Here is a 21734-nt window from a genome sequence, read left to right as displayed (position 1 = left end):
AACATGTGCAGAATTAAATGAGAAATTCCCCCCCGGCAACAAAAAACAATATAGTTAAGTAGCATAGCAATAGCAGCTTGAGTCAAACGCCGAATTTAAGGGTGAGACAAAAGGTTTTCAATATAAGTCAAGCTTGAGAAAAAAGATTAGTTAATGGTAAATATCTAACTGCTGCACCAAAGTTAAATATTTTTGTTCTTTATTTAGTTAAGCCTAAAGCTATTTATACCCCTGGCACATTTAAGATTGAAGAAATCATTTAATTGGACTCATATGTTTCCGGTGGGAGGGGAAAGGGCTGAGGAAAACAGCTATTCCCCCCCAGTTGATGATTGTTGATTCATGTACTGTTGTTGATCTGATCCAAAGTCAGATCAAATAGTGGCATTAAATGTTGCTCTGCATACTCTTGTATCAATCAAACTGGCCCTGGATCTGCACGTTTTGTAGAAAAATACATCTGCGGCTCCTTTTTGTGCAACTTGATTGCTCAGATTACAAGCTGTTGTTACTTAGGCTTCTAAAGAAGCACAACAAACAAGAGATAGGGAAGTGTGACAATATAAATCACTTTAATTACCTGCTCCAACATTACCTGAAAGTGAGTCAAAAGAAACAGAAGCCTAAAAAATATTTGGGTACATGTGGCACTACGAGTGCCGAGGCAGAGCTGCAGCCCAGGACTGTCAGCCGTCCTCGTTTATTATCTAAACAGGGCTGAACAAATAGGGGAGCCTGGTGAGTGTGAGAGCTGGTGGAAGCAGGACAATGCAGGCTGAAATCAGCTTTTAAAAAAACCCAAACTGAATGCTAACCCAATCAGAATTGGCTAATTGGAAGTTACACAAATTCACTTATACTCACTCTACTGTACAAGCACTGAGATGGAGTTTTATTCTAACAGGTAGGGTTAGGGTCATCATGAGGAACAGGAAGCAAAGTGACTTATCTGAGCTAAAAAATAAAAATATTAAAAGTGTCAAAACCCATAAAAGGTCCTTCAGATTACTGCAGTGTTTCTCATTTTCTTGCAGCCAATCCAGTTCCGCATCCTGATAAAAAAGAATTTTGCTTTATAAACAAGGAAAATGTTAATAACTGAATTATGACCAAATTAATTTTCTTTGCTAATTTCATGGCATAATCGTAGTGGGATTAACAAATGTAAGGTAATTAATCATAAAATAACTTTAAAAGGAAAAGTTTTAACCCAAATTTTTGAATAAAAGATGCTGTTTCTGAGGATTAGAAGATATATTTTGTTCTCCATCACAACTCACATAGTTAAACTGTAAAATCAGGCATTTTAAATCTGAAAGGCAGATTTCTGACTTGACATTTTTTGCATTGCAGCATTTATGCAAATCCTCCTGCAAATTAAACCAGATCAAAGGGCAAGCACCAAAGGAAGCACTATTGGCCGTCTCAGGCAAAACAATCTAATGCAACAAAATAAAAAAAATGCAAGCAAGAATTTCATTCACACAAAACAGTTAAGTAAAAAATGGCAGCAATCATTTAAGATGTTTCGCTCTTACAGAAATAACTGTATCAGACTTCAGACATGAATTAGGTTGGGTCAAATACAAGTGCGGTTGGCAAATCCCATTCGCCCCTGAAAAGAGAGGGGCTACATTCATCTGTGGTGTTTGAACTGTCAGTTTAGGCTAATTCTACTTATTTAGAAAAGTGTCTCACATGTGAAAGTTGAAGCAGATGCATGAGAAGCAGATTTAAAGTAAACATTTGGAGTTTTCTGAACTCAAACAATAAAGCAGGGAGGGTGATGGAGTGGGTTTGGCAAAAAATCAAACTGAAGTTCTCTGAAGGTTTGGCTTGTCTGTGTTGGCTGTATCAGGTCCTTAAAAAGCCCTCCTCATCATTGTCCTGACTTGTCATCATCAAAAGGTCCTCTTCACACTATATTCCTTCGCTGAGGACGAAACTCCATAAATAGAAAATAGCTCATGTAGGTTACATTGAAAAGGACATCACATGTAGCACAAAAAAGCAAATCAAATCTTCGAAGAAAAGAAGTGGATTGTGTCCAAAATAACACGCCTTCTGTGACCATGTAGAGTCAAAATCTTATGTGGCCATTCTCATATAAAACATTACATTGTACAAAGGTTTCTATAAACAGTCTTGTTGTTCTTCTCGTGTTTCTTTTGCTTTAGAAAGGGCCTGAGTTGGTTTTGTTCCTTCAGATGTGGATGGATGCCTCCATCCTCGACCGGAGTCCGTCCTGGAGCAAATCCTCCAGCGGGATCAGTGGGAGTGTGCTTGACTCATCCTATACTAGCAAACACACAAAATCACACCTTTACATGGGCGGGACGATCATTCCTGGGATTGCTGTAGGATGGAGAGAGATGGAGAGAAAGAAAGAAAGAAAGAAAGAAAGAAAGAAAGAAAGAAAGAAAGAAAGAAAGAAAGAAAGAAAGAAAGAAAGAAAGAAAGAAAGTTGAGGGGGGAGATAAAAAAAAAACAGGATTTTTTTTTAAAAGGCAGCCAAATATTTTATCTGCACAGAGAAAAAGCTTCAATTATCCAAACTAACATCGGCATCTTTTCCCATCTGTGCAGCTGTGTGACTGAAGGGACATTATGACAACATCAATAGGAAAATAAATCAGCGAAATCAATGACGGATGCATGTACAATGAGAACTGCTTTTCACAAACAGATACACATTTAATCATGTGCAGCCGCCCTTATTTAACTGCATGTTTGAATGTCTGCCTGACATACTGCATCATAGCGTGTGTTGTCCTTAAAGCCTGGAGATGGGTGTTGATGTGTGAGAACAGACTTCAGCCTAAAATGACATACTGTCCTGTTTGCGAGTATTAATCTTCAGGGTCTAAAATAAAAAATAAATATGTTTCATGTACTGTTATACAATAGCAGTGTGTAAAATCAGAGAAATTTGTAATATTTGAAATTAGGCTGTCATGCACACTGAAAAGTATCGCATGCATTTGTAATCAGCTGAGGTGTCAAAAGTATTAATTTTTATAACTTAAGTAGAAGTATAAATCCTACTATTTAAAAAAAACACTTTTGTAGAAGTTAGAGTATCAACCTAACTTACTCAAGTAAAAGTGTAAAAGTACAAATTTTAAAACTACTTAAAGTATGAAAGTAAAATTAATGCAGGAAAAATCTTAAGGACACATTTTTCTATAATTCTGGATTATAACTTCCTTATACTTAATTTTCTTAGTTTTATAACTAATGGTAACAGAGTCAATTCTAACTTTGCATCATCTTAAGAAACAATTTATTTTGGTTTGTGGGGAGCAATAAATAGGTGCAGTACAGAGTCCATCCACAAAAAAAATTGTTTGGATGAAACAAATTATTTTGATGTTTATTCATTTTTTAATACCAACAGGCCATAGTTAAAATGAGCTTAAATGAAACAAAACTAACAATTCTTTTAAAAAAATATGAGGAGCAGAAAGTAGAGATAATTGCAAAGTAGTAGAGGCAATTTTCTTTCTAAAAATAATTACTTCAGTAAAGTATAGATAGCTAAAAATTCTATTTAAGTAAGGTAACAAAGTATTCATACTTTGTTACTTGACGCTTCTGATAATCAGCCCACTTTACTTTGAGACCCCTTAATAAAATCCAGTGAAACCAGAAGCCTTCAGAAGTCACCTAATCAGTGACTAGAGTCCACTTGCATTTAATAGAAGATGATTATAAACCCATCTGTTCTGTGACAGCGTCAGAGGATTGTTAGAGAACCTCGGTGATCGAACAGCATCATGAAGACCAGAGATAATGTGTTAAAAAGGTTTAAAGTGGGGTTGGGTTATAAACCAGTATATCACGCTATAAACATAACAAATACATATTAGAAATGGACTAAAACAGAGACGTCTAGCTAAACCAATAACCCAGCTAATAAGGGAAGTAGACATAGAAGCAGCCAGGAGGATACTTTTCTAAAGCTGGCAAAGAAGCAAACTTTCAGCCTCCAGAGTCACATATTTTATGTAAACTAATAAAGAAAGCAAGAAAGAAATAGAGCTAACATAAAAAACAAACAAAACCAACATACCGGGTTAGTTTTTAAAAGGCCAGGCAGACAACAAGGAAAAAAAATGGTGCCATTTTATTTAAAACTGGAACTACTGATGAAAATCCTCCTAATAAGGAAACAGTAGTTTGATTTTTTTCCCCCTTCTTTTCAATAAACCCTGTGAGTTATCTTCCAGCTATGCTCCACCTGTGTCCTCGGTCACAAAAAAAGAACTACAGAAAATTGCCAAATAAATATAGTGTTGATATAGTGTCGCTCCGTTTTACGGAGCCCCTAAAGGGACATGGAGGGGAAAAAAAGAAATTTTGAGAGATCCCGCAATACTTTTGTGAGATCCCGCAATACTTTTCCGGGATCTCGCAAAAGTATTGTGAGATCTCGCAAAAATAAACTTTTGCAAGATCCCACAATACTTTTGCAAGATCTCACTAAACTATTGCGGGATCTCACAAAATTTCTTTTTTTCCCCTGCATGTCCCTTTAGGGGCTCCGTACAGTTTCACATTTCTGTATATGTACGTAATTACTCACTGTTTTAGCTTAGAAAGTATCCTAAAAAGATTTTAAAAAAGGTAAAAGTAGTAATAGTAATGTAGATCTTATATAAAAAGGCATGTTACAACAAACAAAATCCCACTGAAGTACACAAACAGGCCAAATTTGAATCAAATTGTCAAATTATATGAAAATAAAAGTCATTCAAAAGCACTAAAAAATCCTGGCAAGTGACCCGAAGGGATCAAAACTAAATGATGTAGTGAAGTTTGTTTAGGTGTCAGAAACGATGAATTAGGAAACATAAAACTTTCCAATGTTGCTCAGCCATAACAACAATCTATTTGTTATTTTAGAACCAAAATCATGGTTTCCTAAAATGAGGGAACAAATATTCTCCTACCTTATTCTTCTTTTTTTTTGACCTGTCATAGTTTCCATCTTTAATGTCAGACTTTAATATCCCCTCCTAATATTTTAAATGATCATGCAAAAATTAAAAAGCATAACAAACACAAGTTCAGAACTAGCGGGGAAAAACTCAGCTAAACGTCTTCACTAAGTGTGGAGTTACTCTTGAAGTCATTGAGTGAGGCAGGTACACTGACAAACAAACTGTGGAGACTGTGGAACAGCTGTCTTCTCTGTGAGCTGAACGTGTGAGATCACCCAGAGTGCGACAGCGAAAGAAGTGTGTGTGCTGCAGTAAGTGGGTGCATTTCTTTTTTTCCCTCGATGTGCTTTGAGGCTTGGCTTTGAGTTCCCACACCCCCATACATGCTCGCTTCACACGCACAGCTAAACAAAGTCAGCCATGTTGAGAAATAAATTCCCTGTGCCAAATGTCTGTTACTGTCTTTGTAAATAACCAACTTCCTGCCTCTCTATCTCCCCGGCCAGTGAGAGGAGAGGGAGGAGTTATGAGGCAGATGGTTACATGTGTAAAGTGAGCTGAGAAGAAAGGTGGAGGAGATTATGAGACAGATTAAGGATGGAGGAAATTATAAAACCCAACAATTGATAATATCTGCATTCAAATCTGTGTCAGATTTTAATGTTATGCATCATTTAACATATTGGTAAGGCCCTGTCACACCTTGACGATTTAGCCAGCGTATGCCTGACGTACAAAAAACCTGGCAAAAACATTCACAAACAATTACAGGTGCTTGGTTCCAGGTACTCAGAGATTCACTTCCATACAGAGAGCCCATATTCTGATCTTCAGGTAACACAGAGTACATGTCAGATTAAATAATATTACTTCAGCGATAGCTTCAAGGTGTTACTTTATTGTATGTCTCATACCATGTCTTTTGGTTGAGCTGTTCTTTTTACATCTCGTTGCAGGTGATGAAGCAGACTGAAAATGTTTTATAATTGTCTCCTTTCTATCTCATCTTTCTTTCATCTTTTCTCTTTTTTTTCTTCTTCTGTTTTTCCTCTTCTGTTCCATTTACATTGCAGTGTCCATATAATCTGTAAAACTCCCTGCATAATTATAATAAAGCAATTTATATGCATGGAACAATATGGCAATAGCCCTACTGCTCCACTTGTGAAAGTAAAGTCTGTTGGGCTCTTTTTGGCAATTAAAAAAGAAAATAGTCGAAAAATTGCGCTTTCAGTTCATATAGTGGCATCAGGCTGTTTTTTTTTTTAAAGGTTACTTTATACTTTTATACTTTAAGTAGTTTTTGTAGCACATACTTTTCACTTTTACTTGAGTAAAGAGGTCAAGTTGATACTTCAACTGTTTTTAAACTGCAGTATCTATACTTCTACTTAAGTAACAAATGTGTGAACTTTTGACACCACTGGAGGTGAGTGTGATGGATCCTCCCTGCGTTCACCGCCACGACCAACAAACTTTATGCAGACATGACGCTGAATCTGCTGCGACTGCAAACCTTCTTTCTTTCTTTCACTTTTTATTTATTTATTTATTCTTTTTTTTTGGTGGGCAGTAAAGAGCAGCTAGGTTAATACTGTGATCAAATAAATCTTTTTATCCCCCTCAGGACACTGACTTGTGCATCATTTCATGGGCATTACTCTGCTGTGCGTTATGCATACATTAGGCTGTCGTTGGACATAAATTCTGGACTTTTTATAAATACTCTATGCATATGCCCAAAATTGAAAAAATACATAGAAAGTTCAGCGTATGGCAGCGTTTTAGAAGATTCTGGGACGTCAGGCATAAATTGCCAAGGTGTGACAGGGACTTTACTGATTAATAACTCATATTTTAATTGATATCTTAATATGTGGTTGTTTATGTATTTCAGAAAGTGGAGAGTAGGGGGTTTCCCATTTAATAATTGTTTGGGAATGTGAAAGTAATAATGATGAATGTGGGGTGTCAAAATGAAATATAGAAGCATGTCTCTAATGTTATTTTTTATTTTTGGGCGGGGTTAGAGTCTTTGCTGTATCCCCGCATTATGATGCTTCCACTACTATGTTGCTAACATGTTCAAAAATTAGATTGTTCCACACATAAGAATGCTTGTAGGTCAAAACATTGAAATGTGATCTCCTCTGACCAGCACACCTCCTGCTGTTTCCTCTACATGGGTTGTTGATCTATGACATTAAGTGGAGTGAATGTCAATTTTCATTCACTTTTAAATGAAGCTCTTTGTGTATGATTTGTTAGTTGTTAGATGCATAAAGTTCAGAGAGGTGACAGAAAAAAAGGGAGCTAAGGAACATACTTCAGGTGAAGGCCAGGCCTTGTAGAGAGCCGGCTGATGAGTACTTGCTAGAGTCCACAAATGTTTGATCTGGTAGAAAAGGCAGAGATGGAAGAATGAAGGAATGGTGAGAGAAAGATAAACAGGTCAGTGAAAAAACTGATGAAACGTTAGTTGGGGGAAAACATTATAATCCAGGCATAAAAATGTCACCAAAATACATGAAATTGTTCACACAATAAATGAGCAGAAGCATGTTACAATAACCATAAAAGGTAGAGAAGACTCATCCAGAGCGACAAAAGATAACTTATCTTAACATCTGTCAACAGACTGTTTTTCCTGTCTTGGTAGGGGGGTTTGGCACTTGATCTGCTAAACATCACTGTTCACCTGATTTGGATGTTATGTACGTTGCATAACAACCAGTAAAGTGGGGCTTTCTGCTGTTCAGTCTTATTTTAAATAATCTGGATACAATCTGAACATGCCAAAAATGAATCTCAGCTGACATGGCTGGAAAAAAAAAAAAAAAAAAAAAAACAGCCTGGGAAACAAATGTGGATTCCAGATGATGCCTTAATATCATTGTAGAATAAATCCCATGATGAATGTGGGGGGTGATATATTAGGCCTTTGCAGCACATGTACTCTGTGTGCTGTTTGTGAGATACTGATCCAAAGAGTTCACATTTTTAAGAGAAAACACTCGAATTAATCCTGTTTGTTAAACTGTTGAGGTTTCCTGGAAAGCTCTTCCTCTTCCTCTAATCAAATATCTAAAACTAGGGGCAATTAAAACTCACTATATTGGGAAGCATTTGTTTTAAAGCAGTCATGCTTCTATCTACCTCTCAATTAAAACCTTAGATCTAAAAACCATTTTACACCCAAATTAAATTGTATTTTTTTCAATGTAACTATTCTAATAACTATTTGCATTACAATCAGATAACTCTTTATCCCAGTGATAAAGTGTTAATGTTTGTAACATATCTTTTTATACTGTTGTAGTAACTCATTTCATAAAATAGAAACCTCAGCGTTGCCAGTAAATAGTTTATTTTTGCAGCTTTCATTATGTTTAATGATTATGATTTTTCTGTTTAATTTTCCCTGAGATTGGGCTTTTTTTTTTATAAAGTTTTTTTTAAGTGCTACAGTAAACAGTGCTAATGCTACAGCCAGTTAACTTCAGCAAAGGGATAGTTTTGATTTCAACAATCTGAAGTCCAAATCAGAGCTACATGTACATAATGGCATCATTATTCCATAATTATATCATTATAAACGTCTCATCCAGTTAGTTTTTTGTTCCTCCTCTTTTATTTTGTTTAACAATCTAAATAATATTCCCACTCTAACTGTAAATAGATAGCTTAACCTCCTTAACTTAAAATCAGATGAACTTATCAGCAAAATTACTTGCTGATTAACCCTGTAATGCTGAATGTATCATATTTGATACATACGGTTTCTGAAATGTTTTGCGTCTGACACCTTTTGCATAATTTAATGGTAAAAACTTTGCTCAAAATCCTATTGTACACAATCAGATATACCTGATAACAGAGGGCAGAAGACTACACAAAAAATAATCTTGACTTATCGCATAGTAATAAATTATTAATATCAAAAATGTGTTTCTGTTTTTTCTTTTTACATATTTTGTTAGAAGGCCAAATAAGGACTTCAAACAAAAAAAAATAGTTATTTTCTGTTTTGTTTTATTCTTGGATTGGGCTTTAAAGGGTTAAGACTGCCAGTATTTAAGGAATGAGTCAGATATGGTTGTTCAGCATTTCGAGGGAAATATTTTGTTGTACACTCATCTATTTGTCATGGATTGCCTTACTCATAGCATTAATGCGTAATTTATGATATCGCTCTGATTATAAATTAATGATGGAAAGGTCAGAGGCGGTCATCATTGCTATTCTGATGCACTTTCGATTTTAATCATTAAATACGGTTAATTGTTGTTCTTTTTCATTTGTCAGCATTAAAATCTAATTTCTACACCAAAGTTTTAAACATGACTTGCAAATATCCTATTACCGATAAGCCTGCATTCTGTTATTGAACAAAAACTGTTCTTTGCTCTGGTCCAGCTGAAGTTTTCAGGCTAAAGCCACAGTTAAGGGCAATGAGCACAGGACTGATGCTAAGCACCAGCATTAAGCACTGGTTTGGAGTAAAAACACCTCGAAGTTGAGGCACAAGATCCAAAAAAAACAATAAGTATTAAATTGAATTCCTTAAGTAAGAGTTTATTGTCATGATATTCTGATTTTGTGAGACACAAGATAGTTTTCAGTATTTGTTTGAGAGTGATTTAAGAAAATAACAGGCATCTTAATACTTTTAGAGTACATGTAAATCAAGAAAGTTGTAAGAAAACACAAAAATATTTTTCTGCAGAAAATTCTCAAACTAAAACTCTCTCTTTATCCTGAATGCTACCTCCAATAGATCAACCTAGTCAGTTACCTTGAAGTCCGTTTCCGTTGGCACTAGTGCAGGAGGGAGGAGGAGACGATGACGGCCTCACCACCGGTGCAAAGGCAGACTTTTGTTTAACGGCCGCTGACACCATGTTGGCCGGCGAGAAGGAGAAGACTCCAGAAGAAGAGGAACAGTTGGAGGGTAGAGAGGTGGAGGAGGCCATGGTGGGACTGGATGGAACAACTGGGATGAAAGCAGGATCAACAAGAACAAGAAAAAGAGAGAAAGATTTTAAATGATTTTCTCAGTAAACTGAGACTTTTCTACACATGACTTAATTTTTATTGATGTGATTTTTTTCTCTTACAGTCTGTCATTTTTTTTTTTTTTAACATCCTCCCAAGAGCCTCATTAGGGCTTTCCAAACAGATTGTCAATTTTATTTATCAACGACATGCTTCAATAAAACAATAGTTTGATCCAAACATTTTTGCCAGTATATTAACATTTATCTTTACATGTCTGCACATTTCCTCTTCTATAAATTATTATTTATTTATTATTATTTTTTTCTACAGTTCTCATCATCAGTGACAAAGTCTCGCATTGGAAAACCCGTTAACTCCACCAGTTCTTCTCAGTGGAGCTCTCAGCTAAATTAGTGATTGCTTTGCAGACTTTGCAGCATTAAATCCAAATGAAAACGCTCTTTTTAGTGTTTGTGTTGGAACATGGCAGTTTTTATGTCAGACTAAATGCTCAGATTTCATATGTGTTATGATGACAATGCATGTTTGCACTGACTAGCATAAGGCGAGTTGGCTGCAGAGCCGTTGAGGAAAGTTGGCGAGCCTCCCAGGTTGCTCATGCCACCGTTGTTAGCGTAGCCATTCATGGTGCTGCTGACTGAGGTGTAGCTGGTCTGCTGAGGCGTAGAGCTGGGTACGTAACCATGAGGTGACACACTACTGCTGCTCCGGACAAACCCTGCAGTAAGGAATACAGTGCAGACAACTGTGTGAGGATAGTCAATGTAATGGGAGCAAAGGGGGGACCAATCAAACAAAGCTTGTTTCTCTTTATAGGAAAGGTCCTTTCATATTCAGAATTTAAACTTCTGAAAGTACTTTAAATATGAAATTATTACATACTTTTCAATAAATCATAAGTGTTTTTAATTAAGAGTAATTTTCATTTGAATGTGCTTTACCGGAGACACCCCTCTTTGTCAAAGAACACTACTGCCACCTACTGGTTTGTGACGTCATGGTGCGGTATCGGCTGTTGAGCAAGGCCCAATGCTGTACCTGGTGTTTGTTACAAAGCGCTATTATCCAAGTTATCTTGGAAAAATTCTCCCTTGAAATGTTTGCTACCTATTACGTGTTTTTTCTCTGGCCAGAAGTTCGATGGCAAATCCTCTCTCTTCAAGTTGGCAATCCAACAATGAACCGTCCGTGGAGGATCATGAATCAGAAATGTGAAATAACTCATGTTTTTTCACTTTTACCCGATGTATTCTAACATCCAACTGCCATGCACGTGGGCATTGTCAATTTAACTATAGCTCTGGTGAATTTCAATGGTGAAGTCCTCTGGAAATCTTGATCAATGATTTTGCTTGTAAAGCGGGGAGAATGGCGCTAGGCTTACCGCACCGTGACATCACTGCCGGAAGATGTCAGGAGTGAGGTGTTACTATATTTGGGCAAAAATGGATGCTCTCACACTCAGTGATCACAATGAAAAATATATATATATATATATTTTTTTGCTGATTAACGCTAAATTCATTAAATCACCATGAACGTATTAGTTTTAGGTATAAATTATGATCCATTGGTTATTCCTTGCTGCCTGGACTTTTCCTTTAAATCATCCTAAAATCCTCTTGAAAGTTGAAATTAAACAGCTAGTTTTGACTCATTTAAATTAGATTCTATAATTCTAGAGTATTTATTTATTTATTCATTTGAATAGGGACAAAGCACATTAATGAACATCAGTATAAAAACAAATGTAAATATGCCGGATTATAGCTACAAAGCTAGTTTTCATCCTTAGTCCCTAGGCAGGCAAATACATAAGAAAGAACGTATAATATACAATATAAGCATCACAAGGAAATGTTAAGAGTTTAGTGGTCACATGACTGGTTTGTTTTCATCCATAGTTTGAGTTGAGCAGTTATTTAACAGTTGCTTAAATATTTCCAGTGTATTAAAAGTTGTCTGTCTAAGAAAGTTCAACTAATGGTATGAGAACATTAATTTGACAGTAATACCTTGTATGAGTATTTGTATGTTTGATGTAAGTTATTACTTTCCGCTTTATAATAAATGTAAAATTGACCTTGATTGACTTGTGAGGGTTCTGTGACGTTGACAGACAGCTGCCCCGTGAACGAATTCACTCCCATCATGCCTGTGTGCGTTGAGCCGGACAGCTGGGTGTGTGTTCGTGGAACGCTGTAGAGAGCTTCGGCGATGTCCGCTGCTCTTTTCAGGATGATCTCCTGCAGGAAGAGGGAACAATATAAGCATGGCACCAGCTTAAAACGTCTTTCTGTATGTTTGAGGGTATGTAGCTACCTGGTTGTTATGAGGCAACCCATAGAGCGCTTCAACCAGATCCGCTGCTCGTTTCAAAATCACCTCCTGAGAAAAACAGATGGCTAATGTTAAAATATTTCTTCTTTACATTGTTGTTGAGTTTTTCCTTTTTTTCCCCCTTTTTTTTTATGTATGTGCCATTTTCATAAACCAGCACCCATTTTTTACAACCTTTTCATGATAAACAAATTGCACTTTACTCTTTCTAAAAGGAAGATTATCGCCTGTCAACCTGAGAGCTTTTAGGCATTTCAGCAGAGTGACAGGTATTTAAAATCAGATCTTATAACAATTTAGCCACAAAAAGTTCTTTTAAGGCTCATCTGAAAATTCAAATAATAATTTAGAGATCCCTTAAAATGCTATTTGATAAGTCAATGCTCTTTCAGTATTTTTACTGATTTCTATAAAAGCTAAATAAGAGCCAATCATATGTTCTTCTTAGAAACTCCTATGAAAAATAACCAAAAGATTTTAATAACAATTCTTTTTAACTGTTTTGTCCTTTAAATCGCCCCTATTTTTTTAAATTTTAAATGCCTCTCTGATCCCTTTTACCCTTTTCTCCATCAGTTCCATTGTCTCATCCTGCCTCCACCTTTAAAACTGCCCCCTCTGTTCTCTCCACAATCTAAAAGTTCTGCTTTTCTCCTTCTCCGTGGTAGCTACCTTTATTTTTTCCGTTCTCTCCTCCCACCCTAAGGTCTAAGGTGTCTTGTTTAACAGTTAATGTGTTGTCGTTCTCACAGCATGAGGTGACAGAGAGAAAATTGCTCTGCACTTTGCAGAGTTAACCTGCACGGTGTGACACACTCTCTCACACATGCTTACGGTTCACCGCGTGTGCACTCTCCTGTGAGTTTGCAGCTCTGGAACATATTGCCTCCCCATCAGTGTGTGCACATGTGTGTGAGGATATGAAAGGTCGCACAGCCAGTCAGCAGTTCTAGAGTGTCTGTCAACTGAGCTGAATTCAATCTTTTACAGATTATTATTTCCATGCCGCCTCTCTGTTAACCTGTCATTATTAGGGTTGGCAAGCTGAACAGCTCTCAGACACACTCACACAGCCCTCCCACTCACAAAAATATACACACGAACAGAAACCCGATCTTGGGTGTTGAAGTGGTTCCGGTAAGACCATTTGCTGATAAACGGGAAGGAAAGATGATCCCCTGGTTACATCATTATTATCAGATCTGCAGCTTTGTGCAGCTGCATCATTGCAATGTTTTTACTGTATAATTTACTGCACTTTGACTTTTCTTTAATTATGTGTTTTACTTAAAGGAAAACTCCATCAGTTAATTAATTTCTCATATGCTGATCTGTAAATAAGAGGCATTGTTTATAAGAAAACCTCAAGTTTTAATTCCATGTTTAGAATTTTGTTGCCTCTAATTTATATTCCCTTAATTATTCTTCCAGAGTTAATGAAGGTGCTTCAAGCTGCACTGTGCTGATGCAACTCTAACAACAAAACAAAATTGATTCTGGACTTGCTATTTATGCTTTTCAAGCTGATTAAAAATGCAAAAGACTTTTGCTCTATCATTTCTCTAAAACTAAAATCTAAAAAAAATGTGTTTCAAGGTCTTTGAAATTTAAGTTAGTTCAGGTTCCATTTGTCACAAATATGCTTCTTAATCATCCAAATAGAGCACTGCTTAGATTTAGACTGTGGTCAAGACAGGGTTATTATCATTAACAAAAACAAACAAAATGGCGACTGAAATAAGAATAAAAACTATACTTTAAATACAACCGAAAGATAACTGAAATTGTGATAAAAGTTTACAAAAATGAATTACAACTTACTGAATTTCAGAGAAAATGTGCTTAGTTTTAAAATGTTTGTCTTTATTATAATGCATTAACATTTGGTCTAGTTTCAGTTTCCTGTTTTCTCTCTTTTCACTGTGCTGCATTACGCTGGCAGTGAGGATGGTTGTATTGCTTCAATGGTTTGTCCTTATCCAAGATTTTGTTTCTTTTATTTCTTTTTATTCTTTTTCGTCAACTCACTGAACGCAACTCAACGTTATTTACAGTATAAAGCCCTTTAAAACAACCCTGGCTGCCACAAGGTGCTTCACATACCAAGGAAAGTGAAAATTATATAAAACTAGTTAAAGTTTAAAAGAATACCACAAATAGAATAAAATACATTAGTTAAAGCAAATAAAACCATAAAAACAAAAAAATAAAACAAACCGGCAACACAAAAACTCATGCAAAGTCTCATGGTGTGTTGAAAGCCAAAGAATAAAACATTTTTAAGACAAGTTTTAAAAATAGGCAGTGAAGAGGACTGCCTAATGAGGAGGGGGGGCCTGTGACACATTTTTGGAGCACGAACTGAAAAAGCTCTGTCCCCTCTGAGCTTTAGTTTGGACCCTCAGTACCTCCAGGAGCAGCAGGTAGGGAGGGACCAAGCCATTTAAAGCCTTAAAAACATATCAAATAATCTTAAAATGAACTAAAATACACAGGAAGCCAATGAAGACAGGCCAGGATGGGAGTTATGTGCTTCCTCTGATGTACAAAATGCAGCCACACGCCTTTAGTCAAAAGGAACGGCTGCATTTTGAACCAACTGGAGACGTGCAACCGAGGACTGGCTCACCCCCTAAATAAAGTGTGTTACCGAAATCTGGCCAAGATATACTGTAACAAAGACCTGGATTACGGTTTCAGTGTGCTGCTGTGAAAGAAAAGGTTTAACCTTGGCCGACTGTCTGATATGATAAAAGCTTGACTTTACTAAAGAGCTGATTTGGAGATGCAATTTAAAACCACTGTCCATCTTAAAACCCAAGTTTGAGATGACAGGCTTTTAAAAAAATGGCAAAAAAGCCCAAGTCAACAAGAAGGGATTCACAAAGGTAACTTGCACCAAATACCATCACTTTATGCTTTGATGTCAAGGCATGCTAGCAGTGGTGCAAGGATTTTTTTTTTCTTTGATCTATTATTTTATCTATATCTATTTTTTTATCTAGTCTATTATTCATCATAAAAATTAAAAGCGATGCCATGCCTTCTCAGGATGGACTCCAGGGGCAGCAAATACAATAAAACAAGAAGGGGTCCCAACACTGAACCCTGTGGAACCCCATTAGGACAAATAGTGGAATGTTCTCCAGCGGGTTGTCAATCGATTACATATAATAACAAAACTAATAACAACTAAACTGAATCTAAGCATTTTCAAACTAAAATGGACTTGAAAATGGACCAATGAAAATTTCAAAACTGCTTAAACCTTGGGTCCAGGCATTAATGTATTTCATCTGCAAACAATCTGAACAGACCTGTATCTTTATTTTCTAGAAACAAGTGGTATGTAGGTGTATATAATAAATGTTGATCATATTCCTAGAGTTGAATTTGAATGAAGTTTAAATGTTTCCCACCTATGGATGCACGGATGTACTTTCCAGTCTAATGTTAAATTATGTATGTGATAAATTGGTCTTCTTCACTTATCAATGTGTGAATGAGAGTTTGTTTTTCTTTTTTTTCTCTGTTGTCCTGTAACCAATACCTTTATCATAAAGACAGCTGAAGATATTTAAGTATCGAAAATAGATAAGAATAAGCTCATTTATTGATGGTAACAGTTGGATTTTGAATTTATTCTTAGTGATTTGTAATTTAATTTTTGAACCCATACCTTTGAATTCTTCAGTGTGGCACAAACCCTTACTTTCAAGTATCTACGCTACTCAAAAGGATTAATCAATATTGTAGTTAACGATAATGACAAGAATAATGGAAACCTACTTTTATAGTTTTGCTGTTAGAAACTGAGGTAATAATTTACTGCAGCTACAGTAAAACATGATTCTAAACCTTTAATCTCTGCTCGTTCAGTGTCATCACTGTGTGTTCTCTCAATTTCCATGTATTCATGGTATATTTACCTAACATGTAGAGATCTTACACTTCTTGTCTTGAGAAAAACTTTCATCACAATGCCAAATTAGATATTTCAGTCATTTTTACCACAGTTTGACATAATCTTTTCGTCAGCAGCCTTTCATCCTTTACATGATCTGCTTTAGGAAAATATGGAGAAAGACTAGAATCACATAAAAGACGTTTTGGTGGGAAGAAAGAAAAAAAAAAAACTCACAGTAATTGCCAAGGTGCTTCTTCCTAATTTATGAGCTGTGCTAATACAATAGCCATACAATCAAATACACATATGCTGTATGCATTAAGACCAGGAAATGTTGAGCTGAGCACTCTATGGGGGTCACATGTGTGTGTAACATGTGCCTAACAAGCACATACATGACACATATATGACTTATTTCTCCCTAATGCTGGTACATTAGGAGCTTTATCTGCTTCTAATGGGCCATTAGGGATGCCGGACATGAGGGTTCACCCTTGGCGTAGGTATGATGTCATGCTTTTCATGTGGGTCTCAACTGTACACTAAGGAGGAGGTATCGACAAGTGTCCACAAATATTCTTTGGACATAATCTGTTATGTTGTGAGATGGCGGCTTCAGATTTCATCGCCCCCTCCCTGATGGTGGAGTCAGTTTATGTGTAGGAGAGTCATACACATACGTCTTAGCATAGCATATGTTAGATGGCTTCACGTATAGTATATCTTCATGCATCCCTTACATTACTCACACTCATCCAGGATTATTCATCTCGGTGATGCCGATGATGTGACCTCGCAAGGTATGACATCAGTGAAATGAGGTGCGATGCGATGTCAGCTGTGTGAGTCACCAAAGGGACCCACCTTACTCTAAACAGACCATGTATGCTGAGGTGTTTCCCCATTGAAATATCACCTATTAGTTGACTGCTAATAGTTAGTTCATTGGTTTTATTCTCTTTAAACCCATTTTTGCACCACATACGCTCATAATGACCATTTTGACAGCATTGCACAGTCTGCCCTGTTGGTTCAGCTTGTTTCTTCATGTTTGTGTGGTTGTTGTCATTATTGACCCCTTCTTTAAGGGCTTCAACTTCAGCTGCCCTCATGCTCTTTCCTATTAGCTTCAATCTGCCCATTTTGTATAGTTTGTGTGTATTTGAATAAATCCAAAATGGCCTAATTAGGAAGGATATAATACTTTTGGAATGATGAGCTTTTTTTGTCACCATCTGGAACCAAAAGCTAAATGTTGTTCAACGTTCTCTTTAATTTCTGAGATTGGAGTCCGCTCAGCTCAATAAAAACCCTCTATATATGGCTGACTGGTTCTGTTACCTGTAAATTTGAAATGACATCATTCTCATCACCTACTGTGTAATGGCCAAAGACTGACCTATATTAAAAATATGATTACTGAAAATGACCAGTCTTGCTCTCTAATTTTTCCATTTGGAGGCAGAGCCTTTGATATCAGACACCATCTCTGTGGGACCAGCTGTCAATCATATTTTTACTGTAGCCTATGTTGAAGTTGTTTTTCTTCTGTGTGCTCTGTTTATGAACAATTATCAGCTTACATGACTTTTAAGTGGCTCTATTTATCTTGTAACATTTTACTGTATGTAGTCTATATGGGACCCCCCCGTTTTTGTTTGTTTGGACAATTCCAACAAATATTACAGAATGTATGAAGAGTTTTGTATTTGAACACGATATTAAAAATCATCCATTTCATTTTTTTGGTGTACAGCAAATATAAAAACTGTCGTAATCGTGTAAAAATATGTCTCATCTGACGTAATAGTGCAAAAAAAAAAAGATTATGTATAAGACTCAAAGTCACCCTCTATGCTTAGTAAAGCAGCATCCAATTTTATTGTGAAATGTTTCATCTACCGACAATAAAGAAAGGGTCAAAGTGAAGCTGTAGGTGATGGAGTTTCCATCAAGGTAAAACATCTACTACCAAACAGTAGCTCCGAACATTACTGCGTCCCAGTGAAAACGTAGGATAAGGGCAATCCCTATACACACTGTATGTGTCAAATATGGATGGATGCTGAGAAGATCACAGTGACACAAACTGGCAGCTGAAATAATGTGTGTGAGTGTGTGTTGCCAGCAAAATCCCCTGAATGTTCACTGAACAATTATAGAATCGGCTGTTCGCTGGTAATCCTCTCACACACTCCACTGCCCTGTCTGTCTGTCGTCTGTGTGGCACCGCCAGCATGGTCTTAGAAATCATGCACTGACTGGTCGCCACCTGACAGGCAGCCAAGGATGCATCTGATTCCTGTGAACTCACTCATTTATTCCAACTTATTACCATGGAAGAAAAACAGAAAAATACTGAAGTGAACTGGGACTCAAAGTACCATCACAATACGGATATAACAGTTACAGCCTCTGATGGCTCTACAGAGCTTAGTGCAGAACCAATCAAATAAGAAATAAATAAATGACCCTCTAAAAGCAACACCAGCTGCTCCAAATATAGTCATCATACAAATAGAGATTTAACTTGATCCCTGATCGATTTTTGTATTTACAGCAGCACGGCTGCTCTCATTGCAGCTTGCCTGGAAATATCTCAGGTGACATCATGATGCTGAAAATTAAATTAAACATGGGAGAGAAAAAAAGCATGACCTCAAAAAATGTAGCTTATAAATACAGTTTGTCTTATAAATTAGAAAATGTCCAGTTTCAAAATGCTACATCAGGATTTGCATGTGTCAGTTGTGCAAACTGCACGACTCCAATAGTCTGCAGGCAATTCACTTTATCTATATAGCACCAACTCACAACATATGTCCTCTTAAAGGAACTTTACAGAGACAATTTAACCAGATCCTACAGTCAGATTGGTGCAAAACTTTCTATGGAAAACCAGCTGATTGCATAGACTCATTGACTCCAAAGCAATCAGTCACACCAAACATACTTGTGGCGACAGTGGAGAGGAAAACTCCCTTTTAACAGGAAGAAACCTCCAGCAGAACTCAGATTGATTCAAACGGGGTTACATTCAGCTTCACTTTGACACTTTCTTTACTGTCAGGAAGAAATCTCCACCAGCTCAGTGTGAAAAATAGAAGCTGACATTGAAAAAGGAGCACAGATAGAAAAGGTAATTAGCTTCACAGATGGCCTCATCCACGACAGACACAGCACAACACTCTTTGTTGTGTTTTGTGGAGTATGCACAGTATTTTTATCTGTTATTTACAAAAAAAAAAAAAAAACAACATAGAACAGATTTTAACTTTCCAAAAAAAAGGCCATCATACAAAAATTACTTCAAGAGTGGAATAACAACTCATCCATAAGATGCACAAAGTCTCATGCAAAAACAAACAAAAACACATAAAAAAAAAAATTTGAAAAAACATTTATAACAATGGCCGGAAAAAAAGGGTACTTTTTGGATGATGTGTTGTTAGTTCAGGCACAAAACAAACAGAGCATTTCATAAAAAAGAGCATTATTCCAACAGGGAAATATGCTGGTAACAGTTTGATAGTCTGGGTCTAATGATGCAATCTGACGGACTTGCTGCTAATTTATGGAACTATAAAGAAGACTCTCTACCTAAATGAGAATGTCCGCCCTTCACTTCCTGAAAATGACATTAGGGTGTGCTGCCTTGGCTGTGCTTCAGTTGGCATTCTGTGACATGACTTTAAAATATTCAGCTCATGGTTTAAACCCATCCAATGTAGCTGAATTAAAAGAAAAGAGGAGCGGTCAAATTCCCTTTTACTGTGATGGTTGCCAGTTATCACAATAACAGTTTATGGCTCGATGGCTGTCTTTGGCACCTGGGGTAACGAAAGCAGTCAACCCGGGTAATTATTTTTCACATCAGGCCAATATTGTTTGGATTGCATTTTTCTTTTAACAAAGGACCAGTCTGGTGAACCAGCTGGAAAGAATAAAGATGTTTTCATAGTGGTTACTCTGTACACAACGAGGGTGTAGCTGCTTCTACTAACGTCCTTTAAAGTCAGCACAATAAAGCTCGGCACAACTGACAGATTAGTTTAGCATTTTGTGACCTTGAGTTTTGCCTTTCCCATCCTGAAGGTATGTTGAGCCCCAGAGCGGATCGTTACACACCGTTTTGGTGCGTTTTTGTGTTCTGAGTTACACAGGTTCCCACGATCATGGTGCACACTTCATGCAATCGTAAACACATGTGGATGGATGCAGGGTGTTGGCATGACTGTGTTGACATCAGAGCATTGACACATCATCACATCATGACCAGCGCCCCTTTTTTTTCATGATGTCACACAGAAGACAGCTTTTTTATGGACCAGATCCAGTATTAAAAAAAGGGAGAGTTTTTCAGGAGCAGCTGCTTATGGAGAACGCAAAATACCTTCCTGTAAAAATGAAAATTTCAATTGGGTTTCGGAGCCCACACATGAAAACAGCCGCTCCTGCATGCACAGCTCAAGATGACAGAGTTTGGTATCAAAGCACCACTCATCATTTGTTGTTAATTATTTACATCTGCTGATCTTTGAAATACTTTGTTTGATTTAGAGCTGACAGACAAATAATCAGATATGACTCTGATCTGGAAAAGAATCACTTGGCCTGTATTTACAAAGCTCATACATTGAAAGTTCAAGAAGAGACTAAAGAGCAACCCACTAGGAAGTTGAAAACACATATTTTGCTTAGAAAAAGAAAAAGAAACATAAAAAAAATGTTTGCATGCTTTCTGACCCTCTATGTTTATCTCAGCAGCTTTTGAATAAAAAGCGAACTGAGATGTTTCATATTTGTTGTCACTTTTCTTCAGAAGAATTTTTCTTCTTAACTTTTTGAAAACGTCTGTTACCTTTGGAAGCCTCTCAGGGTCCCCAGGGTGCCGAGGAATAACCTTCTGAAGCCTCTGAAAGCCGTAGTCGATGGTTGGTTCATTCAGCGCTGCAGAAAACAGATATAAAAAGTGGATTAGTAAAGTTACTTAATAGAGATGACAGTAAACAGTTCATACTTTGCTCGAATATAACATTTCATTTAGTGGTGGAGATAAAACTGTTCTGTGATGCATTATAACCTTAGTAAATTAGTGCTTAACTATCTAAATGATTGAAAAACATCAAACATTAAATCCTTTCCTGTGAACAGGAAAATCACTTTTTAAGAAAATTTAAAGTGCAAACCTTGTAACAAATGATCACTATCAAGTCAACCATTACTTCTTAATGTATTTTGCTCCAACAATCCCCAATATGTCCATTAATGATAACTAAAGGAGTTATTAAGTTCCTCAGGTTTACAGTATGCTGCAGAGGAAGGTAAAGATGTCTGCCGAACTTAAAGGCTATTAAAAGTATATTGACATCAGCTCTGTGCACTTTGGAAATGTAAACATTTTGATGACTTCACAAACAGCAGTGTTTCATTCTGGCAAATAACTTACAAAAATTTAAGGGATATATTCCTCTAGGGATTTTGGCCGATATCCGATATGCTGATATTTTAAAACTCATGTAGCC

General features: G+C 36.7%; 1 protein-coding gene across 2 annotated transcripts in view; it reads right to left on the bottom strand.

Annotated features, from left to right (window-relative positions):
* Positions 1 to 1123: 1123 nt before the first annotated feature.
* The window catches only part of LOC107084217 (transcription factor COE1-like), a 138023-nt gene continuing 117412 nt past the window's right edge, over positions 1124 to 21734 (bottom strand). The window contains exons 11-17 of one of the 2 annotated variants that reach the window (XM_015373943.1): positions 21071 to 21159; positions 12285 to 12350; positions 12046 to 12208; positions 10498 to 10680; positions 9739 to 9936; positions 7270 to 7338; positions 1124 to 2355 (exon numbers count right to left, since the gene is read on the bottom strand). In XM_015373943.1, the coding sequence (XP_015229429.1) occupies positions 7271 to 7338; positions 9739 to 9936; positions 10498 to 10680; positions 12046 to 12208; positions 12285 to 12350; positions 21071 to 21159 (767 nt within the window). In that variant the 3' untranslated portion in view covers positions 1124 to 2355; position 7270. The remainder of the gene's footprint in view (positions 2356 to 7269; positions 7339 to 9738; positions 9937 to 10497; positions 10681 to 12045; positions 12209 to 12284; positions 12351 to 21070; positions 21160 to 21734) is intronic. The other variant, XM_015373944.1, reaches the window with a different exon arrangement.

This window comes from Cyprinodon variegatus, unplaced genomic scaffold, assembly GCF_000732505.1.
Source record: "Cyprinodon variegatus isolate N-32 unplaced genomic scaffold, C_variegatus-1.0 Scaffold94, whole genome shotgun sequence".
Lineage (NCBI taxonomy): Eukaryota > Metazoa > Chordata > Actinopteri > Cyprinodontiformes > Cyprinodontidae > Cyprinodon > Cyprinodon variegatus.
This window is presented reverse-complemented; position numbering and strand designations above follow the sequence as displayed.